At 40.7% G+C, this 11,855-nt stretch overlaps 1 protein-coding gene across 1 annotated transcript in view; it reads right to left on the bottom strand.

The window, feature by feature from the left end:
• The window catches only part of INO80 (INO80 complex ATPase subunit), a 135,327-nt gene that overhangs the window by 42,781 nt on the left and 80,691 nt on the right, over nt 1–11,855 (bottom strand). The window contains 2 exon segments of the mRNA XM_017895419.1: nt 6,059–6,186; nt 10,914–11,139. Of these exon segments, the coding sequence (XP_017750908.1) occupies nt 6,059–6,186; nt 10,914–11,139 (354 nt within the window).

Below are 11,855 nucleotides of genomic sequence, written 5' to 3'. Positions count from 1 at the left end.
TTATTTTTTGAGATTGAGTCTCACTCTGTCGCCCGGGCTGGAGAACAGTTGCCGGATCTTGGCTCACTGCAAGCTCCGCCTCCCGGGTTTACGCCATTCTCCTGCCTCAGCCTCCCGAGTAGCTGGGACTACAGGCGCCCGCCACCTCACCCGGCTAGATTTTTGTATTTTTTAGTAGAGACGGGGTTTCACCGTGTTAGTCAGGATGGTCTCGATCTCCTGACATCGTGATCCGCCCGTCTCAGCCTCCCAAAGTGCTGGGATTACAGGCTTGAGCCACCACGCCTGGCCTATTTAACATATTTTTAAATTTCTCTTTTAATTTTTTTCCCCCAGGATCAGAGATCACGATCAAAATCTTCATGATCTGCTCTGCAACAGCTTCCAATCACCTCCTTTTACATTTTTTTTTTTTAGATTTTTAATTTTCATGGGTATATATTAAGGGTAGGTTTACTATTGTCCCTCCTATTTTACAGATGTTAAGGTCCCTCATGTGACACAGGCAGTCGGTGGCAGACCTAGGATTGAAACTCAGGCAGATTGGTTCCAGAGTCCTTGGCTTAACCCTCCTACTGTTTCCCAGATGGAAGGGATGATCAGCACTACTAACATGAAAATAAGAAGGAGCCCCATTAACCCCATGGTTTTTAATATATCCTGTCCATAATCTGATCCACCACCATTATAAAGAAAGGATAATCGGACACCTGAAAAAATAAAGGCAAATGTTTTATATATCCTATTACCTACCTTTCATTCTGAAACTTCTGTTCCAAAGCTGGCTCTGACTTTCATTTTAACCAGATTTCATTTTGATAAAACAATTTTGGGAAAGGACTCAGTATGGTCCACAAACCTGCAGATGTGATGTAATTTTATTTTCTTGGACATGCTGTTTTCCATCTTTGGGGTATATAATTAGCAAAAGGCTACTCTCTCTATTACAATTTTCTGTAGTCCAAGTAAATTGAACCAAGCGAGTTAAGTTGACAACCATAATTCCCTTATCTAATACAGAGCCCTTTGGAGCAAGACAAGCAAAAGGCAATCATGGGCCAAAATAATCTGACTTCAACCTACTCCTGTTATCTCCCTTTCTTCTATGCCATTCCAGTCACAATGGACTACTCTTGTACCTTTCCACCTCTCTTTTTACATCTGGCTTCCTTAGTCTCAAATTCCTTTCTCCCTGATGGTTGAAATTCTATTTGTTCTTAAGTTCAGATGTCACTGTCTTTGTGATGCCTTCCTTAAGAGTGACTCAGTTAGAAATAAACGTATCCTTCTTGCTATCCTCAGCTCTATTCACACATTTTGACATTAGTATCAGGGTTCACTGACAGTTATTTGTATATGTGTATGCCTCCTCCACTAGATACATTCCTTAAAGTCAAACACTATGTTTAACTAATATTTGCATCTGCCTAGCATTCATGCTTTGCTCAAAGGTAGCATGGAGGAAAAAAAGGATTAAAAAGACTATACACAGCATGGCTGTAAGTTGACAATTTTTCTTCTATAATTCCTAAGACCTAATAAGAACTCTAGTTAACAGTAGCCCCAAATTTCTTTTTTTTTGAAAGGAAGTAGAGTACACTTGGAAGAAGGCCAAGCAGGCAACTTAAGATATCAGATGTGCCAACCCAATTTGCTTTTCATTCCATGGGGCATTTTCAGAATACCCAGCTTTACAATATCTTCAGAATCACAGCTTCCAAAGGTAACCTGCATTTCTAAGAGAGGCCAACTCATAAATGACAGAATGTCTACTCAGGATAAATCTTCCCCCAGTGAGTAACTGCACTTGGATAGCTGACTGAGCAAGTTACATAACTCAGGGTCTCAAATGTCATTATGTATGGATTATCTGGATTTAATTCTACATTGCACTATTATCACATATTGGTGCAGTTCAAGATTTGTCTGGATTTCAGTATTTAACAATTACACCACATATAGCATAAATTGATTAACTCTTTCCAAGTACTCTTTATTACACAGGAAAGTATCAAGTGGCTTATTTCCTTAAACTACAAACTCAGTTGCTTGATGCAACAGGAATGAAACTCAAAAGAGAAGACCCAGAGATAAGTCATTTGTAGTAAGTTAGAAGTTCTTTGCTACTAGAATACAGAGAATAGTCCCTAACCATGGTAAAACTGGTGGTGGCAGGAAAAGTTCTGCCTGACATCCAGCTGGATACCACCATCCCAAATGCACAGGGATCATGTGTTCCCCTAGTATGCCCAACAGCCAAGATCCTATAGGTGGCCAGGTGCAGTGGCTCACTCCTGTAATCCCAACACTCTGGGAGGCCAAGATGGGAGGATTACTTAAGGTCAGGAGTTCAAGACCAGCCTGGCCAACATGGTGAAACCCCATCTCTACAAAAATACAAAAATTAGCCAGGCATGGTGATGCGTGCCTGTAATCCCAGCTGTTCCAGAGGCTGAGGAAGAACTGCTTGAACCTGGCAGGTGGAGGTTGCAGTGAGCTGAGATCCCACCACTGCATTCCAGCCTGGGTGACACAGCGAGACTCCGTCTAAAACAAAACAACAACAACAAAAGAACAACAAAAAAGATCCTATAGGTGGTTCAGTAAATATAAAATAAACTCATAACGACATTTATTGATCTATGATTTCCTCACCTATTTATGTCCTTGACTTCTGCCAGTGGCAAACTAAAAACTCCTGGCCCTGGAAATTAAGCAGTCTCCTCTTCACTATTTTGGTTTTTCTTAGTGCCCATTTGTTACAGCAAAAGCACTCTCCTTTTAAAAATCCCCTATCTGGAAATACTACTATTTAGATGCCATATGAAATAATACAACATTCCTGAATATATTCTATGTGGAAGAAGATCTGATACATACACAAGAAATTTAAAGTCAGATTTTTACCCAAGGGAAAAAGGAAGCGATCAATGACTTTAAAAAATACTGTGCAAATAGTAATGTCCAAAACTAGTATTTCTCACAGAATGGAAACCTGGCCATAGAGAAGTATGTGAATTCTTAATGTCTTCTAGTTCTGCCAAGCCCCAGAAACAGAGAGACAGACAGGCATGGCTAAGGCACATAACAACAGCAGCAAAACCCCAAAAAGTCTGTTGGATGAAAGAGAGCTGCTGACATACTCCACAGCAACACAGAGCTTTGATACCCGCAGTGTGAGTTTCTAACTCTTACTCTATTGGAAGCATTTCTTTCTCTCTTTGAAGAGGGTATACGATTTCAAGAGAAAAAGAAAAATCCTGAAATAACAAAACAACATTTTGAGACTTAAGTTTGTGTTTTTTCTTAAGGTCAAGAACACTCAATGGACAGCATCTATTCAGAAGGTCCTAGTGCAAGATCATGTGCCAGGTCATGCTTTAATGCTGAAACATGGCTTTAATGAATGTTAGTACTCAGAGTTTCTATTATGAAAGTGACTGAAAAACACTCTTTCAAAGATAAAAAAATGCAGGCCTAGTGCTGCACTATCTCAAGATGCACAATATGTTTATATTTCATAAATACATGATTAGATATACGGTAAACACTGTGGCCATTGTAATTCCGTGCTCATAAATTAAATTATATTTCAGTACTAATCTCCTGGAATACAGAATGTGGTTCATTTGAGTGGATAATATTAAAATAAATTAAAAATGAATAAACTTTAAGAAAATAAATGAAGAACCACTAGTGTAGCATTAAGGAAACCAGACAAGAGTTTCATTTTAGTTTTAAAACATACAAATAGTTGCAACATTTTCCAGTTTCAGCATCCAAGATGCATGTTATACATATGGCTAAGGAATGTCAGCAGTTGTGAAATTCAGGCTTTGAATTTGCATTTCCCTAATTTGGAATTCCCCTTAGAAATACATCTATGTTTAGAGAGGCTCTCAAGCTGCTTATTTGCAAAACCTACTCACTAGGTCCACAACCCAAAAATAACTGTTGGATTATAGATCGAGAGGAAGTGATCCTGGTGTGTAGAATTTACAGCACTTATCCTGAACGAAACTTATCATACTCTGAATTACTTATTTTAGTAATATTTAATGAGAACCTAGAAGTGTGCAATACACCGAGGGAAGGACTAAAATAGAGGCTGTATCAAACTTAAACCACCTACACTCACCTTTACCTACCAAAGCTAGTTTATTTTTTGATTGCTCATTCACATTCCCCTGGAACTTCCCTTTAATATGAATCAACATGTAAGACTATAGTCTTGGAAAAGAAATACCATTATGTCCCTTACTAGTATCCTTAGCATACTGCTTTTTCTTTGTTAGCAGCTGAAGATCACTACTTTAGCTATACTTTCCCTGACTCTTGAGGACAAGGAAAGTGCACTTTACCTAAAAAGAGCCCCACTGAAGGAAAAGTTACTCATGTTGTTTTGGCTGTTGGGCTCATGTTTGAACGGAACACTAGACATGCAGGCAGTCCTTCTATTTTGGATTACTGCAGTTAGGACATTTAACATAGTTAATATATACAGCAAAAGCAACAGCTTAATCACCTCTCTTATGGTGACTTACATTCACTCACAAGCACTTCCATCATTTAGGAATAAGTGGCCTACTCATAATACAAACCAGAGAGTTTAGCCTGTCAACAGCATTCAAGGGGCTATGAAACCTAAGACTTGGTGCTGAAACTGACCCCAAAAATCATTTATGTCTCTTGCTAAAAGAAGTTACCAGATTATTAAAAGAAACCTCCCACTGATTTCAGATAAATTCATTGCAAAATTCAACAAGCCAATCCTGGCTTCCAAAAGGCCTGAAAACCCTCCTTAATGCTAGCCTTCATTCCTTCTCTACTGATATGGTCCCTACTGCTTTATTCCTAGATAATGATAATAACAGTACAATTTCCACTTACTTATTACTATTCCCTGGTGTAACAGGGTGAGGGTATGAAGCCTTACATATATAAAAACATGAGAATATTTATGTACTTCTGACAACCAGGTGCTTTTGCCTCTCAAACTTTATTTATATAAAGACTTACTCTACTAGTTTGTGATTATCTGTTCTCATTTTCACTCTCCTGTTTCAAGGTCTATGACCTCCTGTCCCTTAAAAAATAAGTCACCACTCAGACAAGAAAGAGAAAAACCTCAACAAAGAAGCAATTAAAGAAACAAAAGCTGCTTTGCACAGTTATATCTTTTCCACTAACTTAGTAGCTGTCAAGCCTGGTTGCACATTAGAATCACCCCAGGACCTTGTAAATATCCTGATGCCCAGGCCTCATTTCAAACGTAGTAAGAAAGAATCTCTAGGAATGGGACTAGACATCTACATTTTTTAAAAGCTTCTCAGGTGATTGCAATACGTAGTCAAGTTGAGAATCACTGCATTAACTCAGGTTGAATAGCTGTTCTCTGCTTTTTTACATAGAGAACTAATCCTAAATCTTGTTTTCCATACATAATTTTAGATTCCTACGCTGTGACCTACTTTAAAATTAAGAAATATCTTCCCTAGTAAAAGAAGGATGTAAGAGATGTTCTATTTCACTGGTATAGGGAAGGGGGCGCAAGTCCTTCACATACTCCCCATACCAGGATCTAACTCTGCTCCCTTTATAGATTATAAAATCAAAAAAAGGAGTTTTGGGGGCTGGGTGTGGTGGCTTACGCCTCTAATTCCAACACTTTGAGAGGCTGAGGTGGGTGGATCACTTGAGGCCAGGAATTCAAGACCAGCCCGGCTAACATGGCAAAATACCATCTCTACCAAAAATACAAAAAAAAAAAAAAAAAGTGGGGTGTGGTGATGCACACCTGTAATCCCAGCTACTCGGGAGACTGGGGCAGAAGAACTGCTTGAACCCAGAAGGCAGAGGTTGCAGAGCTGAGATCGTGTAACTGCACTCCAGCCTGGGTGACAGAGTGAGACTATGTCTCAAAAAAAAGAGGAAAAAGAAAAAAGAAAAAAGGGAGTTTTGGGGTTCCCATTAAGCAGGACTAACATTAGTCATGGACATCTGATTACTACCAATTAAATGTCAAGGTATCCTAGGTCCCCAAGATTCCTTCTCCTACCTCCAGCAGGTCTATCATCCTGGTCATCTGGGAGTAGATAAGGACCCTATGCCCTTGAGACTTGAGCCGAGTCAGCAGGACATCAAGGGCATACAGCTTTCCACTGTCAGTGATGAGGCTCTCCTTGCCTGGGGAGAAGAAAAGGGGGTGGGGAGAACTGTATTTAATTGAAGTGACAAATCACTCAATGCAAAGCTGTATGCAACCACAAACACTATAACCAAGATGCTTGTCATCATGAGATGAGAAAAGTGCTCTAATGGGAGAATGCATGCAAAGCCCTGAAAAGATCACGACTCCAAGAGTGCCCTGGGAAAAGATATCCCAAAAGGGGGATGTGTAAATTCCCTGATGACTCTCAATCAGACATGTGCTCTTAAGGCACTTAAAAGCATCCCTGCTCCACATCCTTACTCAGAGGACACCAGGTATACATGGACACCTATGGGTGACATCTACGTCAATCTGCTGTTAAGTGACCTGAAAATTTTGTTTTTCCTTTGTTCATCCTATCTCTAGATATCTGTTTCTGCTAGTTCTGTGATTGTCTACATCCCGAAAGCACTGAGAATGTATCCTACCTGCCTTTGGAGAAAAGCAAACAAAGAGATTTATAACTTCTCTCTTTTTTTCCCCTTTTTCAAGACAGGGTCCCACTCTGTCACCCAGGCTGGAATGCAGTGGCACGATAACAGCTCACTGCAGCCTCGACCTCTTGGGCTCAAGTGATCCTCCCATCTCAGCCTCCTGAGTAGCTTGGACTACAGGTGAGCTATTACACCCAGTTAATTTTGTCTGTTTTTTGTAGAAGCAGGGTATTGCCATACTGCCTAGGTGGGTCTTGAACTCCTGGGCTCAAGGGATCCTCCCGCCTTGGCCTCCTAAAGTGCTGAGCCATGGTACCCAGCCCCCTACCTTTTTTTTTAAACCCAAAACTAGCTCTCTGGGAGGACTGCAAATCGGTTGGCAGGTAAATGTCATTAACCCTAGTTGTATGTTAATTCAATAAAGACAGCAGGTCTTTTCAGAAAGACTGACTTTGAGTTTCTCCGCAATGAAGCTCCTCTCACTCACTAACTTGTGTGTTCTCCTTCCTCTTCTCACAAGAAAAGCATTTCAGCAACAGATCTTTAAAGAACACTTAACTCACAAATTTTCATCTTATCCAGTTAGTATCATTTAACTCCCATCATATTCAGGAAGTAGAGTTTCCTGTTTGCAGACTGGTCCATAAACATGCCCTGAACAACTGCTGCCATTAAGAGGAGAAGAGTATAGGCTTAAGGGGTTGGGTTGGGTAAGAGTATATGTAGAAGTGGCCATAGGACACAAAAAGGGAGAGAGAAAGGACAGAGATATTATGTAGACAACTAACACCTAAAAGAGAAAAACTGTTAAGAAAACACAGTGTACCTCCTCAGTTTCTGGGTTTGAACCTATGGCATTTCTTCAGATTGACAGAGTCTGACTGTTGACAGCAATCCAAAAGTTCTCAACAGTCATTCTCTGTTCTTGCCACAATTTGCCAAATGCACAATTATTGTATACAAAGAATAAGAACGGATGTGCTGACAGCACCATAACAAATCATTGGCCACTCTGTTTTTGCTACAAAGCCACAGGTCCTGGCTGTTTACTCCCTCTGCACTGCAGCCTGCCATTTCCCACCTTCGGAATGCTGCCAGGCCATGTCTCCTTCTACCACCCCCTCCCTGACACTGTGGCACACACCTTTGTTCAGTCTCTTTGTTTGGTCCTGTTTAGATGATTGAAATGCTCTTCTTTTTGTTGGTCTCCTTACCAACACAATCAAATGACTGCAGCTGGGACAGAACTGACTGCTAAGCCCTCTCCCTGGCACTAGACAAGGAGTACTGTATAAATTCCAAGTCTGAGCACGCAGCAAAGTTTTCATAACAACTTTTAAGGTTATATTCTTACCACAATTACCCTTCTCCAGTAACTGAATTCCCTGAGGTCTCTCAATTTTGATAGCTCCTAAACATTCACCACAGAGCTACCAATCAGCTTTAGACATTATACTTCTCTCTGTTCTCATTAAAAGCAAAAGGTGAAAAAAAAAAAAAAGACGATATATTTTTCAGCACTTGAGTGAGAGTGGGCAAGCTAAGTTCGTAAGATTTCTGTAGCCTGCTTATCTTCTTTCTCCATTTAGATATACTCTCTCAGCACAAATGTTAATGCATATACAAATTTGTTTTATGTCTGAATTTTGAGAAACTAAATCATGATTCAATGGTTTTCAAACAGTCCTGCTTCCCACATCTACTTTACTTTGCTAATCAGAATGAACTGTTCCTAGGATTAGAAAAGCTCAGAAATGAAGATGTGCATATACTTATAAAGACAGAACTCTGATAGGACTAAAGGAAGCATGAAGTGGTACCTGCTGTCAGCTTGTTATCTAGTTATCATGTAGGTGGGGAAGGGAGAAGTGGATGGACTGGATTTCTTTGTACTGCCCTGAAGGAAAAGGACTAAGAAGAAACACTTCAGCAACAGCCTTAAAACACTTAAGCAATGAACACTATCTCTGATTTGCTGGTAAGCATGCTAAATGGAGTAAATAAGATATGCAGGAAAAACAGGTTTCTTTCTCTGAACACACTAGCGTGACTTCTGGGGCTGGCATTTGTTAGCCAAGTTTTAAGAAGTCACTTAAGTTGCACTGGACAAGAGCTCCACCTGTTGTTAAGCAGGATACAGAGACATAAGGAACACAATTCTCTGGAAATCCAGCTGATTCTGCTAAGTCAAACCTGTGTCCAGGCCCTTCTTTAAAACAGGAGCTTCCTGGATCCTTGGGTGCTAAAAATAAAACAGGAGCTTAAAAAATGTTGAAATGAACAAACCTATCATACTCTCTTACAAACTTTCCTACAATCCTACGGTATAATCTTATAGTACTTTCATGTAGATATAGGTTTTTACCATCCACAGTGTAAAATCCTATTCAGCGATAAAAAGAATGTATCCTATGGCAATAAAATAGGGCAAAAGATTAAATAGTATCTCCTTTTTCCCAGGAAAGGGGACTTTTTGAAGGGATTGTACATCTTTCTGGTGAAACATGGAGAAGAAAAGGTGTGAAACCCAGAAGATTTTGGTCAGTCTCTCAAGGAATATGGAAGCAACCCTTCTCAGGGAAAGAGAAAATGTAAAAGTATAAAGGAAAAGAGATGAAATAAGGGTTCCAGTGAGACACCCCCAACCCCCGCCCTGTCCCAGCTAGTCTACAGAGCACAATGGGGTGAGGAGCTGGTTGGTTCTCACAGTAAACAGCCAGTGAGGCTGGTGCTTTTTATCGATGCAAAAAGAACTCAGACGCTTCCTGCTATTTAAACAAGGTCCATTTTTCTTTCAAAGAACAGGAAAAGCCACAAGAGATTCCCACAACGCCAGCAATAAGCCATCTACTCCTATAATGGGAACTTAGGAGCCAGAATGAAGAAGGGAGAAAAAAGAAGTAAGGTGCTATCTTGCTTCTTTCAATAACGGTGCTCATCTCTTGCCTGGGATTCTGTGGTTTCCTTATCAGCTTGCTTTACACTTAGGGTGCCCCCCTGATTTTCAAACAATATTATTTCCACTCACTGCTTTCATGTGCTTTAAGTCAGCTACAAGGCCATGTGTAATACCGCTTTCAGATACTCAGAAAGACATCTTGGAGTTCTCAAAGCACTCCCAAGCTACTAACAGGCTGGTGCAAACCCCTTGACACTTGACAAAATAAAATGGAAAAACCAGGCCTTGCACACTGGAATCCAGTTATCTCTTAGAGACAGAAGAAGACCTCTGTTGAATGCTTAGCTCTAGTTTATTTTCATTATATGCCAGTAAAAGGGATATAGTCGGCCAGGCGCATGGTTCACGCCTGTAATCCCAGCACTTTGGGAGGCCGAGGCAGGCAGATCACAAGGTCAGGAGATCAAGACCATCCTGGCTGACATGGTGAAACCCTGTCTCTACTAAAATACAAAAAATTAGCCGGGCGTGGTGGTGGGTGCCTGTAGTCCCAGCTACTTGGGAGGCTGAGGCAGGAGAATGGTGTGAATCCAGGAGGCAGGGCTTGCAGTGAGCCGAGATCATGCCACTGCATTCCAGCCTAGGCGACAGAGTAAGACTCCGTCTCAAAACAAACAAACAAACAAACAAACAAACAAAACCAGAATATAGTCAAAATGTCAGAGAATCTGGACAACCAAAACTAACACTATAGCTCCAAGCTACCACTCCAGTTTGCCTACAGGTGTAAGCAAAGAACGTGAGCCTATGAATTCTCTGTGTTCAGTTTCCTTAAAAGTAGTCTCACTAAAGCAAAGATGAAAACCTAGTTTCCTTTCAACCCTCGACTTTGACCCTAGAGGATCTGGGAATCCGTTAGTATTTTGGCATAGAATACACTGTTTTTCTCTTGTTATCATTCATATCTCTACCGCTTCATGTAGGACACTGTTTATGCTATTTAAATTAGGCTTTCTGTGAGTGACGACATTCTCATTCATTCCACTGGCAATGGCACAAGATAACTGTACTCATTCAACCTAGAGCCTTTCCTACTAAGTTTATTTCTACCTTTTCTTTTTAAGAGTGGCATTTCTTTCTCAGCTGTAAGCATGTCAAAGGAGTGTATTTAAGCAGAAATCTAAAAATACTTCTCTCTCCACTCATCATAAATTACTAATGTTCTTACCTATAAATTACTAAGGGCAAAAAAGGAAGTAGAAACCTCAAGAACAGTATATTCCAAATATCTGAAAGGACCACATGGAGAGAACCCTGGTTCTCCCCTTGCCAAAGCGAGGAACATATTCCAAGAGAACTAAGAACTCACCTGGAATCCTGATGAAAGACCAGCCATTCTGAGGCCTGATGCTCCACAGACCTCCAGCTGGCTCTGGGAAGAACTGTGATCGTCGATTTAGCCAGTCTGCAGCTAGTTCAGGGGCCCCATTCAACAAACACTGCTTGGCTGCCAGACTCCCTCCTTCCTTCAGAACTCGCCTTTCATATTCTGCACTTCGGTCATTGCAGTAAGAATCCAATGGTACTGCGGTAACCTGCAGTTAAAGATTCACATGAGATGGCTCTTTCACATTGTCTATACACACTATGCCTTTTGGGAACCTCAACTTTGAAATCAGACTAATGTGGATGGTTCTTAGACTAGTGGTTTTAAATACCTGTTCTGGCACACTAAGCTGTCCCTAATGACTTAGTGAGCTTTTCCAAATAAAAAGCCAACCTCTTATAATATGAAACCTGCAAAGAAACTAAAGATCCAAAGACAGCTGGAGTTTGCAGATAAACCAGGATACCAGTCAACAATAACTCTATTATATGCATATATATCTGATCATTTTGCCACCTCCTTCACTGCTAGATACTGTTCTTGGCAAAGTTCTCTTAGCCATACACATGATGGTGATGACAGAAAGGGAGCTGCGGCTAGTCAGACATCATTTAAAAACTAAAGAATATTGGCCTGGCATATTTGAAGTCATCTTTAATGCTTTTGTGGCAAAGCTCCCAAATTTATCGACAGCTTTCTCCTCTTCCCTGACCAGGTTGCTGACTGACAAACCTAATGAAAGAGAAACTTTCTTTCCTTTTTTTTTTTTTTTTTTTTTTTTTTTTGGGCTGAGTCTTGCTCTGTCGGCCCAGGCTGGAAGAATTTGCAGTGGCGGATCTCAGCTCATGGCAGCTCCGACCTCCCCGGGTTTACGCCATTCTCCTGCCTCAGCCTCCAAAGTAGCTGGGACTACAGACGCCCGCA

This window comes from Rhinopithecus bieti, unplaced genomic scaffold (assembly GCF_001698545.2).
Source record: "Rhinopithecus bieti isolate Rb0 unplaced genomic scaffold, ASM169854v2 scaffold_26426, whole genome shotgun sequence".
Taxonomy (NCBI): domain Eukaryota; kingdom Metazoa; phylum Chordata; class Mammalia; order Primates; family Cercopithecidae; genus Rhinopithecus; species Rhinopithecus bieti.
This window is presented reverse-complemented; position numbering and strand designations above follow the sequence as displayed.